General features: G+C 43.1%; 1 protein-coding gene across 1 annotated transcript in view; it reads left to right on the top strand.

Annotated features, from left to right (window-relative positions):
• The window catches only part of LOC142477434 (HEAT repeat-containing protein 5B-like), a gene marked incomplete at its 5' end in the record, with an annotated part of 41,196 nt that overhangs the window by 18,384 nt on the left and 3,398 nt on the right, over positions 1–19,414 (top strand). The window contains 10 exons of the mRNA XM_075582260.1: positions 54–303; positions 6,059–6,214; positions 6,951–7,201; positions 11,200–11,311; positions 11,944–12,096; positions 12,880–12,979; positions 15,823–15,932; positions 16,314–16,477; positions 17,269–17,444; positions 19,035–19,140. Coding sequence (XP_075438375.1) covers positions 54–303; positions 6,059–6,214; positions 6,951–7,201; positions 11,200–11,311; positions 11,944–12,096; positions 12,880–12,979; positions 15,823–15,932; positions 16,314–16,477; positions 17,269–17,444; positions 19,035–19,140 — 1,578 coding nt within the window. The remainder of the gene's footprint in view (positions 1–53; positions 304–6,058; positions 6,215–6,950; positions 7,202–11,199; positions 11,312–11,943; positions 12,097–12,879; positions 12,980–15,822; positions 15,933–16,313; positions 16,478–17,268; positions 17,445–19,034; positions 19,141–19,414) is intronic.

Genomic DNA, 19,414 nt, shown 5'->3' with positions numbered 1-19,414 from the left:
TAATAACATCCTTTTAAAGTGACTTGTTGACTTGACTTTTCTGTTGGTCACAGGCGTACGTGATTTTTGTCACGACACTAGGAGGCGAGTGGCTGGAGCGCAATTTTGCCACGTTCCTGTCTCACGTGCTTGACCTGCTCTCACACCCCAGTGCCACCCAGACGCATGTGGAGGCCGTGTACTCCCGGAGGTGCGTGTCCTTTATCCTGAGAGCCACCGTGGGCAGTCTACTAGGGGAGAAAGCCCAAAACGCAGCGGCTAAGGAGATCTGCCAGGCCATCAGTAAGCAGATGAAATCCGTGGGTAAGATGATTGTGTTTATTTTTTATTTTATCGTCCTGTTTTTGTTGAGGTTTTCAAGGTATAACAAAAGAGGGAGGGGGGGATGTAAAGGTAAGGATACATAAATAATGAGGGAATGGAGTGGGGAGTTGGGGGTGGGAGGGGTACAGCAGTTTAATGTTATAGCGCTCAAGTAAAGACATCAGCAAGTATAACTTTTTTATGGAGTGTAAACAGTCTATTTATGTGGAAGGCAATCCTGAGAGTCGTCAAGGAGGACACACACCTCATCGCCCAGGTAGGATGAATAAGGGGGGAAAAGTCTCTAGTTACAAAGATGATTGTGTGCTTTAAATCATTTTTTTTGTTTGTCTTCCTCTGTATCAATAAACTGCAAGTACAAATATAGGATAAGTATTTGTCATCCTAAATTAGCATAGGTTGAACTTGATGGATATGTCTTTTTCAACCTCCTCTACTATGTATGTAACTATGTAAAAAAAAAGTACAACAATTTGTATTTAAATACATATTTAAGCTACCTTAAGTTACAAGTGTTTTCAGTTTGAAAAAACTGCATTTAGCTGCCTAAGCAACTAGTAGTATGAAATTAGCAGGAGCAGAGAGTCTTAAGGGCCACATGAAGGCTCTTTGCGGGCCCCATTTGACCTATGGGCAGGCAGTTGAAGAGCCTGGCTGTACACACAATGAAACCAAGCCAATGCATTTCTCTACCAAAGAGCTTGACCTAATTTTAGTACACACCACAGAAAGTAATTTGTTTGAGATCACATGAAGCTTACACTAGATCTTTCACTAGGGGATCACCTGTCCTCGTGTCCACCACAGAGGTGACACTCGCCAGTAATTTGTAACTACTTCAAACATGACTTCCATGCAATGAGGACACAAGGGAGAGATCTCGGCCATCAACAAAGAAAAACACAATCGTACTGTGCATACTGTCAGTTCATTAGGTCACTTTTATGGGATGCTCATTGGGTTTGCAGTAAACTAAAATCCCACGTGATGCTAAGGTTTATTACAAAATAATGTCTCTCCTTCATGTTTGTTTTAGCTACTCTTGTTCTACATGCAGAATTGTCTCCACATTCTACAATAATATGCTAGATCACGGGTACACAAACTTCTGGTGCTGCCCCCCCCCCCCCCCCTCTACCTTTTTGCTGCGGGGTCATGTGACCCTGATGCTGCGTTGCCATGACGGGCGTCGAATGACGCAGTGGGGTCATGTGATGTCACATGCCATGGCTGAGTTGAGTTGCAGAGGCCTTGCGCGGTCCCCCGGCATTTAATTTAAATGCCTTGGGGAAGAGTGTGGGACCTCTGCAACCGCCTGCGCCCCACCAGAAAAATCTTGTGCACCCCTGCACTAGACAGTGAAGAAAACCAAAATGGCCTTTTGACTGGTCACATTATTGCAAGCTTTTTCTATTGGTAAAGAATGGTGTTGTGAATAATAATGGAATCAAATCTTGTTCAATTTGTTAGCTTTGTTTTGTCATTTAAGTACTGGTTTATTGGGAATTGTAACCATGGGTTGATACCACTTTTACTGACCGTTTATAGATCTTTAATGCATGTTGGCTGCTCACTATCCCATTAAACTAGGCTTTTTATATGGAATTGAAAGACCTAAATGGCCCAGATTACTAAACGGTGCTTAGCCTTGATGTATTAATTTGACTGGGCCTGACGGTGCACTAAAATGTGTGTCCGCTGTGTAGAGCATTGTGCAGGTTTTGCATCTTGCGTCTTGGCATGGTTTCGTCCCGCATTCAGTTGTGCTGCTGAATACCTACCCACATCATTTATATTAACTCCCACTCCACACACACCTTTTGTAAAGCACTGTTTACACTGTGGGCTCTCCATTCATTTATATTCATACAGATTCACACACACACTCTTACATCACTAACTTTCAGGAGCCATTTAACACCTCTAGCCATAAATCACATCCACACACGGGGGAGGGACGAGCACAGATAACATTCCTAGAGACACTGTTTTTAAGTATACCCTTTGCATGCTTCATTCATTGTAACATCGCCAGAAGAAGAGATCAGTGTATCTCGAAAGCTCGCACAAATAAAAGCATTTCGTTAGCCACAGAACGGTATCGTCTATTTATTTTTTGATTATTGAAGCTCGGCTAACACGGTACTGATACCTCTACATATATAATATATATATATATATTTAATATTTTTATTTTTTACAGTCCATGTAATGCTTCTTAAAACTGTTTCTATTTAATAACATCCTTTTAAAGTGACTTGTTGACTTGACTTTTCTGTTGGTCACAGGCGTACGTGATTTTTGTCACGACACTAGGAGGCGAGTGGCTGGAGCGCAATTTTGCCACGTTCCTGTCTCACGTGCTTGACCTGCTCTCACACCCCAGTGCCACCCAGACGCATGTGGAGGCCGTGTACTCCCGGAGGTGCGTGTCCTTTATCCTGAGAGCCACCGTGGGCAGTCTACTAGGGGAGAAAGCCCAAAACGCAGCGGCTAAGGAGATCTGCCAGGCCATCAGTAAGCAGATGAAATCCGTGGGTAAGATGATTGTGTTTATTTTTTATTTTATCGTCCTGTTTTTGTTGAGGTTTTCAAGGTATAACAAAAGAGGGAGGGGGGGATGTAAAGGTAAGGATACATAAATAATGAGGGAATGGAGTGGGGAGTTGGGGGTGGGAGGGGTACAGCAGTTTAATGTTATAGCGCTCAAGTAAAGACATCAGCAAGTATAACTTTTTTATGGAGTGTAAACAGTCTATTTATGTGGAAGGCAATCCTGAGAGTCGTCAAGGAGGACACACACCTCATCGCCCAGGTAGGATGAATAAGGGGGGGAAAGTCTCTAGTTACAAAGATGATTGTGTGCTTTAAATCATTTTTTTTGTTTGTCTTCCTCTGTATCAATAAACTGCAAGTACAAATATAGGATAAGTATTTGTCATCCTAAATTAGCATAGGTTGAACTTGATGGATATGTCTTTTTCAACCTCCTCTACTATGTATGTAACTATGTAAAAAAAAAGTACAACAATCAAAGGCTGAAATATGATTTGCCTTTTTGCCACTTGAATATAAGAATTGGGGATACGTACAATGTAGTTTCTGTGTTCTCAATTGCCCATAAATGCAGATTTACTGAAAGCTGCTAAGATTTTAGGTACAATCGTTCTCAATTAACATGCTATTTTTTTTTTTTTTAACAACATAACAATGAAATTGTCTCCTTTAAAGAATTGTTGCCATGATTATATGAAAGGGAAGGGGAGGGTTAATTCCCACTTGTGATGCTAACCAGGAGTAGGCAATGTTTGATCATGATATAAAAATATAATAATATAAACATCTTCATAGCATAGGACAGTTCATAAGACTCAGGATTCCAGATAGTCCAATGTTAAACACACTCCCATAGATTATGCCACTAGCCATATAGGTAAGTCTTATGTGGTGGTCTAGGAGGGATACATTGGCAGGACAATAAGACCATTAAAACAGCGAATAATGGAACACGTGAGATACATCAGAATCAAAGACATACAACATCCAGTGTCAAGACATTTTGTAGAATGTCCCCAGGGCGGGCTATTAAATTTCAAATTCATGGCAATTGAGTATGTAGAAATGTTAAAAAGAGGGGGTGACAGGCTAAACATCTTAAATAAACGTGAGATGTATTGGATGTTTAAATTTAATACCAGGACCCCTCAAGGGCTCAATGTAGACTGGGAACTGCAGCATTTTTTATAAAGAGGGTAAAAGAATGACTTAAGTAAAGAGTCTGTGATTATAAAAGACACAAGTTTGGAATACGTGCAATATTGTTTGATCCAATTATACCTAATATTGAAAGTTACACCACAGTATAATGAGTTTATCAAATTGATTATTTTAATCAAATGATATTCAAGGCTAAGTGTCCTTATTTCAAGAATACAAATGTATTGAAATTAATTCCTTATCTTAGCTTAAACTTGTAAATTGTACTGCACCTAGATCCGTGTTTGATGGTACAATCATTTTTGATCTTCTTGTAACCATATAGTCCATAGGACCCTATCCTGCTAAACTACAATGTCATTTTGAATATCATTATGTTTAACTAGAAAGATTTAGCATGATCTAGATATCATGCATATGTGGCAATTATTCCTAACTTAGGTTCTAACTGTATATATTTTCTTTGTGTACTGTGAGGGTAATACACAGCAATTTGTGTGTTTTTATGTACTACTCCACTATAGTGTTAATAGTGGTTTTTTAATTGTCTTACTTCATTATATGGATCATTGTTCCTTTATATATTGCAGTGTTGAACAGTGCTAGACATACTGATTTAATGTGTCTTGAGCGATGATCCTAATGTTATTTGTTCTTAGGAGTATACCCACCATTTCCTTTTCTTGGATAAAGCTGTCAGTCAGTCTTTGTTTACATTTAGGACGTCCCGTTTTTTAAGGCCTATGATTGGCCAGAAGGGACGTCGCGTCATCAAGGGGAGGATACATTCACCTCCCATGCAATTGCACTGTGAAGCACAGCTGGGTTTGCTTCAGGCTAATGTGCCTTACACCAGCTAGAGGGGAGTGACGCCTCCCACGCTTCCGATTGGCCCAAATTACACAGCGTCATAGGAGAGGAGAGGGAATTGTGGGTATTTAAGTATGTGATCGTTGTAAGTGATTTTACTCTTTGATAAAGCGTGGGATACCACGGGAAACGCGTCAGAGTGTTCTTTTTGGCTGTTACTATGCCCTAAAATAAATTTTTGCACCTAGGATATTTTGTGGTTTGCAGTTTGTGGTTTCCAATCTTCAGCAGCAGCAGCAGCAGATGCACCGCCGTTTTCCCTGTACTCTCTTCAATTGCCATGATCAGTGGTTGACAAATCACCAAAAAATCTACTCGCCACACAAAAAAATCTACTCGCCACCTAGTACCAAACGTGTGCTGCTTGGGCCAATATTTACTCGCCCGGGGGTTAAATCCACTCGCCCGGGGCGAGCAAATGTATAGGTTTGTCGAACACTGGCCATGATTATAGCAAACATTTGGCTGTGCGGGTTTAATTGGAAATGAAGAGAAGTTTTCTTTTTCAATGGGTGAATCTGAACAATGGAGAGCTTGAAATTCGACCATTTTCTTTACCCCTAGCTCACACATGTCCCTGTTGACGGGCAGTAAAGATAAGGAAGGAGGGAGTTAGCCGCGCAGGCCCCTGTTCAACAAGTCCTCGTCCTCTGTCTCCGCTCACCATGTTTACAACCTAACTTTAAAAAGTGCATACAAATACGTACTGTACAAGTGTTTGTTTATATTTATTTTTAAGTAAATCACTCCTATTTACTTGAATGGGCAGGATGGTGCTTTATTGCTTAGCACTGCTTCATAAATATGGCCTCTAAAACATGTAATTGCCTTTCGTTCACTTTCATCCTAAAAGGGATTGCACCTTTTTGCCGGTTGGTTGGTTACCAGGATTTTATCTTCATTTACAGAGCAGCGGCCCTTCATGGAAATACTGGAACAGCTGATTTTCCTAGCCTGATACGATTACTCTTTCTTAGAACCTTATTTGTTGCACTGTCCTACATTTTATGTAATGCCCAATATTGGCATAAACAATTTAGAATCTTACTCCTGTTTATTTAGATCCTTTTTATGGTCGTGCTCGATATGACATATCAACTTTTGCGGTGTAATTGTGCTGTTTCGTGTTTTTTTTGTTGTTGTTTAGAAGCTGTGGTGAATGATGCCAACAATGAAAATAAAGGCGGATCTGCCGACGTTTCTGCCACTCAGCATGTCATGGTGTGTGCCCTGCAGGAGCTGGGGAGTCTGGTACAAAGCCTGAACTCCACAGCATCACCTCTCATACTGGAGCCTTCTATAGGTAACTGCAGCCAGATGCACAGCAGGCGTAATTTATACAAACAGTAGATTGTATTGATAAGAATTTGTCACGTACGCCGCACCCTTGAGCACATGATTTCTGTGTGTGAAAAGGGTTAATACATCTGGCGGTCCAACCTTCCCGCAAGGGAGGCCTTGCCAACCTTCCCGCAAGGCCCTCAAAACGAGCAATATCTCCCCAAAAAAACTCAATACGCTGCCACCACTAAGAATAAATGAAGGGCTTGCTCCCTGGAGTTCACAGCCCATGTTTACTGGAAAAATATGTAACAATGTAGCAAAATGTGTCAGAAAATACAGTTTATCTCTTCTAAAAGGTTACAAGGTTCAATTAGAGCTCCAAAACAGTACTTATTCCATTTTAGGTATAATGTACGAAAAGTGGTAAAGTGATTGTTTAAAGAAAAAGCGTTTCAAAGACCGTTTCAGAAAATAATGGGATAAAAACAGAAAACTTAAATACGTTCTCACATGCTAAAGTCCTTAAGAGGATATGAAGAAATATGAGAATCCACCTGTTATTTGGCCTAACACCCCTCTATGTTGAACCTCTTCAGCCTACACCTGCGTTGCCCCAAAGGCTATTTTTAAAACAAGCCAAATCAAGAAAACTGCTTAGCACATAAAGCTGAAACTACCATGTGAGTGCAGTTTGTCTTCGTGTTTCCCCTTTGCACTGCTATGAAGTGTTTCAACCTTTTGCCGTTTGTATTTAGGACTTTTGGACACAGTAACGTCTGTCCTCCTTCACCCCAGCATGGCAGCCAGACTCGCAGCTGCATGGTGCCTGCGCTGTGTTGCTGTGGCACTACCCTTTCAGCTTACACCGCTGCTGGACAGGTGTGTAGAAAGACTAAACAACTTGAAGAATTCCCCTGAAGCGGTTAGCGGTTACAGCTTTGCAATGGCTGCTCTACTAGGCGGTGTACATCAGTGTCCTTTGGGTATTCCTCACGCCAAAGGAAAGGTAAGAAACAAAATGTATCTGGTCTTTCAATACTTAATGGGCCATAATTACTAGGTTACTGTAAGCCTTGCAGCTTAGCACCGCTTGGTAAATATTGCTCATTCTTTATGTCTCTCACAAACTGTGTGTCTGTGCATGTGTGTACAGGCATACCCCGCTTTAATATACGCAATGGGACCGGAGCATGTATGTAAAGTGAAAATGTACTTATAGTGAAGCACTACCTTTTTTCCACTTTACAATGCATGTACTGTACTGCAAACATCATATATGTGCATTACTGATGTAAATAATGCATTTGTAACCAAAATAAATACAGTAGGCTTTATTGAAATAAAATCTTTAATGTCAGCTGATTTTTCTTATGTGCTGACAGATACAACATGGATGAATGGAAAATTATTTTAAAAATATGTAGGAAGGATGAAGGAGAGGGCATATCTTCTACTGTACAGTATTTTTACTGAAAGGGCATGAAGGTGAGGTGCATTTATTTGACTGACTGATATATTTTTGGGACTTATTTTTTGTGACTTTGGTGAAAACAGTACAGTACAGTACTGTACAGTGTTTTACAATGCTGTGCTTGCTTAGGCCGTGCGTATAGTGCCCGCGACCGGCGACGTCACCCATCATAGCTAGCGAAAGTTATATGCTCCCGGGCATTTGATTTGTTCAGGGGCTGTCACATGAGGTGACAGCCCTTGAAAATCAAATATTCCCGGCTTCCAAAGTCCGCTCCGTCACATTGCCGCTCTCGCGCTTACTATAAGCGCACGCGGCGGCGGCGGCAATGTGTTTGTTTTTGGGTGGCATCGCCGGCACTATACGCACGGCCTTACTCAGGTCCTTGATCAGCTTGGCTTGCACGCACTCCCTCAGTCACGCACACACTCCCTCTGTCACACAGTCTCTCACGCACTCCCTCAGTCACACAATCTCTCACGCACTCCCTCAGTCACACAATCTCTCACGCACTCCCTCAGTCACACAATCTCTCACGCACTCCCTCAGTCACACAATCTCTCACGCACTCCCTCAGTCACACAATCTCTCACGCACTCCCTCAGTCACACAATCTCTCACGCACTCCCTCAGTCACACAATCTCTCACGCACTCTCACTCAGTCACGCATGCACACGCACTTAGTCACGCACGCACTCTGTCACGCACGCACGTGCACTCAGACACGTGCAGACACACGTGCAGACACACGCGCAGACACACGCGCAGACACACGCGCAGACACACGCGCAGACACGCGCAGACAGACTGGCACACACACGCAGACAGACACACACACGCAGACAGACACACACACACACACTCAGACAGACACACACACACACTCAGACAGACACACACACACACAGACACACACACACACAGACACACACACACAGACAGACACAGAAACACACACAGACAGACACAGAAACACACACAGACAGACACAGAAACACACACACACACAGACAGACACACACACACACTCAGACAGACACACACACACACACACAGACAGACACACTCACACACACACTCAGACAGACACACACACACACACAGACACACACACACACACACACACACTCAGACAGACACAGAAACACACACAGACAGACAGACACACACACACAGACAGACACACACACGCAGACAGACACACACACGCAGACAGACACACACACGCAGACAGACACACACACGCAGACAGACACGCACACGCAGACAGACACACACACGCAGACAGACACACACACGCAGACAGACACACACACGCAGACAGACACACACACACGCAGACAGACACACACACACGCAGACAGACACACACACACTCAGACAGACACACACACACTCAGACAGACACACACACACTCAGACAGACACACACACACTCAGACAGACACACACTCAGATAGACACACTCAGACACTCAGGCAGACACACACATTCAGACACACACACACACACACTCAGACAGACACACACACACACACACACTCAGACAGACACACACACACAGACACACACACACACAGACAGACACACACACACACAGACACACACAGACAGACACAGAAACACACACAGACAGACACAGAAACACACACACACACTCAGACAGACACACACACACACACACAGACAGACACACTCACACACACTCAGACAGACACACACACACACACACACACACAGACAGACACACACACAAGCACAGAATGCAGTAGAAGAGCACCTCCTCCTCCTCCCCGTAGCCTGTAACTCACATGCAAAGTTCCATTCTACAGCAGCAGCAGGCTAGAGCGAGCTCTGAGGAGGGAGGAGGGAGAAGGGAGGAGGAGAGCGGAGGGAGAAAAGCAAGGAGCTGCAGTGCGGGCGGAATCACTGCTATAGCAGCTGATTGATGGTGCGCCCGATCTCCCCGTTCCCCCTGCCATCTGGCCCCGTTCCCCCTTACCCCTTACCTGCACTCCCACTCAGTTAGGGACCACAATGAAGTAGGTTGCAGTATTGATGAGAGGTACGCACGCCGCCCCCTGGTGTCCGTACTCACGAAGCATGCGTACGTACAAAGGGGTATGGTGTAACTAAAAATAAATGTACGTACTTGCGAGTTTACGTAAAGCGGGTGTACGTAAAACGGGGTATGCCTGTATTTATATGTGTTCAGCCTAATAGACATTACTGAAACTTGGCTAACGCCACCTGTTACTATCTCACCTGCTGCACTGTCTTACAGTGGCCTTTCCTTTAGTCATACCCCTGACCAGGGAGCAGACATGGTGGAGGAGGCCTTCTTCTCTCTCATTGATGCACTTTCCAAGTAATACCCCCTTGTCCTTCCCTCTCGTTACCCTCATTTGAAAAAAACACTCCCCTGTCTCTCCGTATTGCAGACAATTTTGTTGCCTGGCTTCCACACCTGCTCATTCCTGACTTCCTCACTCATTCTAGCAGACTTTAATATTCCTATTGATAACCCTAATACTCCAGCTTCCTCTTATTTCCTCTTTGACCTCATTCTTTGGTCTCTGAGCGGTTGTCCAGCTCTGCTTCACATTGTGATGGTTACTTGCTTAATATTATGTTCTGTTGTCTCTGTTCCCTCACTAAATGTCAATGGAGGAAATCACTCTCTAAAGCTGATTTATGCACCGCAAATTAATTCTCTTTGCCTGTAATTCTGCCCAAATCCTTTCTAAACAAAACTACTTTTACTCTCACATATCTACTATCCACCAATTCACAATGTCTGTTTTCAACTTTCAACTCTCTTTGTCCTTCCACCCAAGGTCCCACTTCTGGCCTTATAGCTCAAGATCTAGCTAACCACTTTAGAGATGAAATCAACGCTATTCGACACGACTTTGTCAAGCCACATCCACACCAGTTACCAAGGAGAAAGTCTCCCATCTTCTCCCCTCACCCCCCCTCTACAATTTTCTCTCTCAATCCTCTCATCTCCTGACCTCTCCTCTTTCATTCCAATTGTGTGTAACTGTTTTTCTGCTATTTGCTCGTGGATGTCCCATTATCATCTCTAACCTAACATGTCAAAAACAGAGCTTATCAGTTCCCTTCCTTCTAACCCTACATCTGTACCTAATTTCTCAATTGAATTGTAAGTCTCCACTATACTTTGTAGACTCCAAGCTAGATGCACGGGTGTCATTTTTGTACTCCTCCCTCACCCCTCACAATCAGTACCTCGCCAAATTTTGTTTCCATTTCTGCAATATTGCCAATCTACATCCCTTCCTCACCTTTCTGACCTAATTTCCAAGTTATTTCTCAAATGCAATCTACTTTGTGCTCATGCTCTAGGTCTCTTCACTTCCATGGCAACTAAACCCATGCTAAGCAATCCAACACATGCTATTATGCACTGCAGCAGTTTAGTGAAGGTTATTCTGGTTCCTGAGTATTACTGTTGCCAATCTGTATACTGTATGAAGTCCGTCTCATTATTTTGATTTTGTTGTTGCAGATGGTTGTCAGCATAGCCGAAGACTTGTTACGCACTGCTTCACAAAATAGCAGACTATCGTTACAACGCACGCAGGCTGGATGGCTATTGCTTGGAGCTCTAATGACATTAGGTACGTACGCTGCTCTGCATCTTCTCTGTACCCTTCTTGTTTGAGAGATGCACAAAGTAGAAACCAAGCACAAGGAATACCTGCCTTTGGCTGGGGTTCATCGGGGTATCGCACCCCAATCCGTTGGTAATTGCATCACAGCCGGATGAATCCCTGTCTTGCTATGTAACTCATTTCTATGGCAAAAGTTGAATTTCTGTAACTTGGAATAATAGAAAAGGATAATGGAAAAGTGTGCATCGCTCATAGGCGCTTTTTGGGAACAGAGTAGTTGGGTTAGTGATAATATAATGTGGTGCCTGATCCATAAACCTACTTCCTTTGGATTTATCATCAAGCTAACACTCTCTCTCAGAACCTGAATAGATGGGCTGCTGTAAGCTGAGTACTGCACTGGTTATACCGTCTGAAGCTCCCTCTTATATAGCTCCCCATAGTCCCCGCATTTTTACAAATAAATGTGAGTGTTGTGAGTACTTGTTTGTTTTTGTTCTTCTCTGTAGTAAAAGCTTGTCATATCCTTGCCAAACATACATGGAGACAAGTCTTGTCTGCTCACATCCTTTCCGTTCACAGTCCATTGCTATAGTCCCTATGGCTTCTCACCAATTTCTTGTCTCAAACTTACACAGGCCCCTCAGTTGTGCGATACCATCTCCCTAAGATGCTTCTGCTTTGGCGAAATGTGTTTCCTCGTTCCTTAAAAGAGTTGGAGGCAGAGAAAGCCAGAGGAGACTCTTTTACTTGGCAGGTGACTCTGGAAGGTCGCGCTGGAGCTCTCTGTGGTAAGAAGCAGGATGGTACACCCCCGATTTCCTTATTGGTGCAGTCCGATTTAGGAATAAAAATGAATTGATGTTTAATTGGGTAATTCTATAGTTCAACGTTTTAGTAGCCGCATTGGTGCTGGAGAAGTGTAAATGTGTTGTAGGCTGTGATACCTTTTTTAGTGGAAAAAAAGAGTCCTCCATAGATGAAATTATAGTGTACAGAGCTTTCGAAACTTCAAAAGTTTATTTTTCTAGTGTACAATGAAAATTAAACCTCTGTACACTAACTTAATCTATGAAAAACTCTTTGTCCGCTAAAAGGTATCACAGCCTAATATGGGTCTAGTCTGAGTAATAAAAAATAAATAAAAAAATAGACCTGTATTTAAATATGTAAGCATTTTAAGCTGTTCGGGGAAAGGACTCCTTTTCCTAATGTCTACTTTTATTCCTATCATGTATCTTATTATGATGTCAGGTGTATTACTACTGCAAAGCGCTATGTACTTGGATGGGCGCTATAAAGATGTATGCATGTGTGTGTGTATATATGTATGTGTATATATATATATATATATATATATGTGTATATATATGTGTATATGTATGTATATATGTGTGTATAAATGTATAGTATACACATTGTTTTGTGTATTATACACACGTTTTTTTAATTTCAGTAATGTTTCAGTTGGATCTATAAATGCCATTAATTAAATGTTTTCCATTTGTACAGCAGACTAAATCATGAATCATCTATGTTAATATATTTTGATGAAACATTGACTTTTTTTCAAGCTATGCGGAGTTTTGTTGCTCACTGCCCTGAGCTGCTCACTGAGGATGTGATCAGGAAGTTGATGACACCCATTGAATGTGCCTTGACCATGATGTCACAGTAAGTAATTGGGGCATGGCTGGATAAAATGCTTAAGTTATGCAGTTTAATTAGTCTTTACATCTAAATCTCATTTAAATCAGGAACCTGCACCATTGAATCTGTATTTATTTTTTTGCGTGCTTGTAATTGGAACCAGGGAAATTTGGTGGAAAAGACAAATAGTTGGTAACTACTACAGATGCAGCGGCCATTATCCGAACATTTACCTGGGTACATTTTGTGTTGTGCCGCGTGTAGGCTGCGATATATTCACAAGTTTTGCCGCTGCAAACGGCCCATCGGATAAACACAGCAGGGGTCCCTGCTGTGTGAATCCTGCCGGGATCTGCCTCTCTGTAATAGACGCGCAGTAAGAGGCTGAATCAGTCACTAACTGCGCACCTCTCATAGGCGATCACGGGGGGGTTTATTTAATTGTAAACATTACAGTATCGTAGCAGGGGGTCTCCGGAGCTGAAACGCATTGGTTTCAAGTCCGGGGATCCCCTGCTTCCCGAGATACAGGCCCCGTTATAGGGTGCCGGTATCTCCTATGCATGGAAATGTCCCGATCACGTGACGCGAGACATTTACATGCATAAGAGATACCGGCACCCCATAACGGGCCTGTATCTTGGGAAGTAGGGTGTCCCCGGACTTGAAATCAATGCGGTTCAGCTCCAGAGACCCCCTGCTACATTACTGTCATGTTTAAAATTAAATAAACCCCCCGCGATCGCCTGTGAGAGGCGCGCACTGTGAGTGTGACTGATTCAGCCTATCTCTTACTGTGCGTCTATTACAGAAAGGCAGACCCCGGTAGGACTCACACAGCAGGGACCCCTGCTGTGTTAATCCGATGGGCCATTATAGTCTGCCCGGCAAAACTTGTGCGGATCACGGTGAGATCTCGAAATCCATTTCGAGATTTGTTCGAATAACGGCCGCTGCATCTATACTTCAGTGTAACAAGCTAATGAAACTCTGTTTTCCAAATAGTGGAGTGTTTCACTGATGTCAGAACTACTGACTAGATCAGCGGTGCGCAAACTGTGGGGCGCGACCCCCAGGGGGGGCGCGACACTGCCGACGGGGGGCGCGGGGTTTACAGAGGCCCCGCGCGCTTCCCGAAGGCACTTAAATTAAGTGCCGGGGGAGCTGCAGGGCCTCTGTAAACCTAACTTACCGTGGCTCCGGCGGCTTCCTCCCTGCAGCGCCATGGCAACGCGGCGTCAAAATGACGCTGCGGGGTCATGTGACGTCACGTTGCTATGGCAACGTGACGTCATTACGCCGGAGCGCGGGTAAGTTGGGGTTGGGGGGGACGCGGGAGTGAGGGGACAGCCGTCAGGGGGGCGCAGGGAAAAAAGTTTGCGCCCCCCTGGACTAGATTGCATTTTATTATAAATGCTACCCTCTCACACTGCTTGAATATAGAATATACCATTCTGTTTTTATTGATCACCGCCTGTAACATTATAAAGTAAATATATTAATGAGCAATTTTTGAACTGCAGACCATTCCAAATATATATTGTCCCTGAAACTGAAGTTACATTGCTATCGGAAAATATAGGTCTATTCACACTACTAAACTGGGTGAAAAAAGCTTTTAGGAGATTATTTTAATTAAATTATTGGCACCAATCACAAGTTAGTGTCATTTTTTTTTCCCCCTTCTATTCTTTTCTAAATGACAAAAGTAGTTTTGAAATGACCTGTGTGGCTGATAATACTGTGATGTCACCAATGTTTGTTTACATCTGACATGTGGTATCACAATACACATGTGTTACCAGAGGCACACAGGTGTGCTCCACTATTATTTTATAGAATATATTATTTTGCCACATCCGCATATAATTGGTTAGAAGAGAAAAGTATTCTTGTTCGTACTGTGTGTCCTGCAAAGTGTTTTTAGGCGTTTGGAAAAAATGGGTTAGGTTAAACCAGTAGTTCACAGCCATACTGTATCCCTAAGGAACCACAGATACAACAGATATATTTACTAACTAGTTTTCTGCCATGCGGAAGACTAGTTGGTTCTGTTCATGTGTTCACAACAACAGATTTCTACCTACCCTCTTAATAATGGAGTCACCTACCACCACAGACTTTTTTGTTCTGAGTATCCTGTCCTCTGTGCTGGATGAACAATTCCCCGGGCTGCTAAAGGAATCGGTTTCCCCAGCCTTGCCATTCCTGCCATGACACACCTAATATCTTCACTCAATCTGGCAAATCTATTGGGATCTGTCAACTCAGAACTGGCCTGCCTCTCCCTATTGCCCCTGCTTCTTCTTCTGTTACCCAGCTACCTACCTGTTCCTCACTCACAGCTCCACCATCTGCAACACTAGTCCCAGCTAGGGCTTGCTTTGTGAGCACTAAACTCTGTTAAAGATTGTCAATGGCCCTCAATGTTGCAAATTGCCTCTTCAGATTAGCAATCTGAGACGCCAAAGAAACCACCTGCTCACACTTGCCACCGCTGTATGGTCCCTGGAACAGCTGCTCCAAGGGACCAGTACACTGTTTTTTTTTGTTTTGTTTTTTTTTAACCCGATTGTGCCAGTCACATCTGAATGAATTTGGTGTAAATATTATTAGAATATAATCTGATGCTACTGGAAGCTTGGTCCAGCTACGGTGCCTTGAAGACAGAGTTACGAACCAATGAATGAAACTGTTGAAGCTGTGCTCAAACATCTAATAAACCTGTTGACTATTCAAGATAGTTTAGATTTTTTTTTATTTTTAGTTGCAATAAGAGAGCCTAGTTCGGTATAAACTGTCCTTCTGAAATCATTTATTGTGTTTAATGCAAACTTTTTATTTCCCCTCTTGATTTAACTCTATAGCATCCTTTCTGTAATTAAAGCACATGGGACACATCTAAAGGCAAGTGCTGCAATGGTCCGTCTGAGGCTGTATGACATTTTGGCTTTGTTGCCCCCCAAGACGTATGAAGGTAAAGATAACCTCTTAATGTTCTCTTTTTTTAAGAATGGCTAAGTTAATATAGAAAACTTGGTGGACTTCTAGCTCCAGGATCTTAACTGGGAACAACAATGTTTTTGAGCCTCAGGAAGAAACAATAAAATGTGACAAGATTCTCGTATTGGAATTGTCATTCTCAACTTCTTGTTTTTGACCTTGGTATTCACGAATAAAGGTCCCTACCCCTCTCCTCTCCCCCCCCCCCCCCCCCCAGTTCTCACATCCTGTGTGATAGGAACATAGAATGAGCCTCTAATTTGTATCTGCAATGGTATTTTGTTTTTATTTATTAACAGTTTTCTTATCTCTTCTAAATATTCATGTATACCTAAATATCCATTCTTTTGTATAGGAAACTTCAACGTGCTTCTTCGTGAGCTAGTGGCAGAGTTCACCTTAACCGACAACTCTTCCAATACCACCACATCCCTCCTCCGCTCTCTGTGTCACTATGATGACAGTGTGCTGCTTGGCTCGTGGCTGCAGGAGACTGACCACAAATCCATTGAAGATCAGGTATGGGATTGATGTGGAGTGACAAACAATATTTCTCACCCCCCTCCCCTCCCCCTACAAAAGGTAGCGAATGATCTTGATTGTTGCATGATCAGTGTGGTCCCAAATTGAACGAACCAAGTTAAAGCTGGGTGATGCCTTCACAAAACAATCGTACCGAAATGAGTGTTAAATTATTTTTGTAAGCTTATTGTGAAAAGGCACTGTCGCTGGAAGTGTATGATGGGGTTTACTACCCTTATTTCTGCTTACATTTCCAGTTTCCCAGTTTGTCATTTGATTCAGTGGGCATGTATAATTCTGGTTATTTTACCCCTGTGATGGAACAGACCAGATTGGGTCATCCCCCTTTCAGCGTTCGTATTTTAGAATTCTTTATAATTATTCCTATTCTTTCGCCCTCATTGGGCGAGCTGCTCACGTGACGCATCAGTGAGCAGCTATATCAAATTTGGTTGTCTCGCCAAGCAGGTAAGCGCCACGCTTGCTCACGCTGGCCACACACATTGCAGCAATGTGTTTCATCGCGGCCAGCGGGAGCGCCCGCTCAGCGCCACCCTGGACAAGGCCTAAGACTTGTCTTTGGCTTGTTTCTTGTAAGGGCAGTCTTATTTTTCCCAGTTGGCTGTACAGCTTCCATCTTAAGACCAGAGAATTGTTTTCTCATTGGTTGGTACAGTACTCGCAACCTTCAAGGGGGGGGAGGGGGCAGAGAGGGTTTATGGGGGATTGTGACACAGATGTTTTATTCTGTTGCTGCTTTTATTAATTGATATTTGCATGTTGTGCAGCTGCAGCCCAACAGTGCATCTGGAAGTGGGGCTTTAGAACATGACCCTTCCTCAATATATCTGCGCATCCCAGCCGGAGAAGCTGTGCCTGGCCCCCTCCCGCTAGGAGTGTCTGTGATCGATGCTTCTGTGGCTCTCTTTGGGGTGGTGTTCCCTCACGTGTCATCCAAGCACAGGTCAGTGTGGCATTTCAATTTGCGGCAGCAAATTGGGAAGCAGTTGCTAAAGCAACTGGGTCACTTTCAGGTGAGTGTTACTGAAGGCAGAGTTTCTGCAAAGGAGACGTCCTAGCAAAATGTGATGCTAGTTCAAGCTCTAAACCAGGGGTGCGCAAACTGGGGGGTGCGCCCCCTAGGGGGGACGTCGTGTTTACACAGGCCCAGTGCTTCCCCGAATGCATTTAAATTAAATGCTAGGGGGCCGCACAAGGCCTCTGTAAATTCCCTTACCTTGATTTGGCTTCCAGCAATATGACTCGATGGCAACCCGGCGTCAAATGACGCTGTGGGGTCACGTGACGTTGTGTTGCTATGGCAACATGACGTCACATGACTCTGCTTCGTCATTTGATGCCGGAGCCGAGTGGGAGGAGGGTGGGGGGGCGCGAGCAGGGGGGGAGATCAGGCCTATTCTCCGTTCTGGAAGAACATTTAGAGCATCAATTTAAAAACATAATTTCTTGTTGTATTTCAAAAAAAAATCTCTCTTGCCGTTGAATTTTAATATTGTTTTATTTTAATGTTCTGTGTTTTTGTTTTGTTTTTAAACAATACCTTTTGCAGGTTTTTTTTTCCTGCAATGTTGACACGTTCAAATTTGCTCCTACTTTGCGTTCAGCTATGTAACTCTTAACATTGGCATTTATAAAACAAAGCCCAGTTACTAAATATATATATATATATTTCTCAAAAGAATTGGTGTGCACACCTGTAACACCTCCAAATTACACGTGAGAATAATATAACATGTAATAGTGCTCCTAGTAGGTGCTGCTTATTATCTAAGGTCCCACAAGATCCTCAAGAGAGAAATATAAAGAGAAATGACAGAAGCGCAAATAACTAGGAAAAAGATATACATACTAAATAAATAGTAATAAGGGAAAATGAAGACTATTCTACTAAGTCGAGGTGAATGTCCAATTCAATGAACAGAGAAGAAAACCGGTCCTGAAAATTAATAATAGCACAATATGGTGAAGTACTGTAAAAAAAAGGTTTACTACCCAAAAATAAAATGCCACTTACAATCTGGCAGAGTAAAATAGCGCTGTGAGCAACATCCCAATACAGCAATCTGCTCCATGTCGGCTGACGCCGCTTGTTCGAATGGTAAGTAGTCTCTGGTCACACAGCACGCTCTGTCGATTCAGACCACCTAGTCACCAGTCGATTAAGTTAGGGGGCGTGACGGGGCCTGTGCATTGGAGTTGATGCAACTACAGACACAGCTGTGAGGTTTCCACTCCAATGCACAGGCGCCGTCACTCCCCCTGATGTAATCGACTGGTGACGAGGTGGTACGCACAACTTCAGCTTGCCCCGGTGCCGGGAAACAATTACTCTTGCTACATCTGTATAATGTGGTCTCCTTTTTCATTACTTGGCCATTTTGTTCAGCTGCTGCTGCAATTCCTGCTTTCTCATTGTGCCTACGGGTAGTAATAATAAATGATGGATATGAAATGAATGGTCTGTTTAGTGTCGAATTTTGCTGTGTAAGACCCATTGCAACAAGTTGCTGTTGTGTTTTTGTGTTTATTACAGGCTGCAAATGTTGGATCATTTTGCTGAATGTGTCAAGCAAGCTAAAGGAGTTCGCCAGCAGGCTGTGCAGCTGAATATTTTCACAGCTGTGCTTAGTGCACTAAAGGTAGGGACAATACCATACAGATAAATAACATGTAAAATGTACATATGTTTATCACCTCTCTCTGTGATGCACAGAGGATATTTCAAGAATGTAAGGTTTTCTTTGAGGCTTACAGCTCATAACCTGTGTATCGTCTACATACTTTCAATCTATACATTTTATTTCACTTTTAGTGGCAATCAGTGATACCCCTAGGTTAAGCTCCCATTCTAGATCAACATACAAACAGGAAGGGTCTTGAACGTAAATGGAACACTCCTCTGCACAATCCACA

The sequence above is a fragment of the Ascaphus truei genome, unplaced genomic scaffold (assembly GCF_040206685.1).
Source record: "Ascaphus truei isolate aAscTru1 unplaced genomic scaffold, aAscTru1.hap1 HAP1_SCAFFOLD_209, whole genome shotgun sequence".
In the NCBI taxonomy this organism is placed as follows: Eukaryota; Metazoa; Chordata; class Amphibia; order Anura; family Ascaphidae; genus Ascaphus; species Ascaphus truei.
Note: the sequence above shows the minus strand (reverse complement) of the source record. Positions and strands in the feature narration are given on the sequence as shown.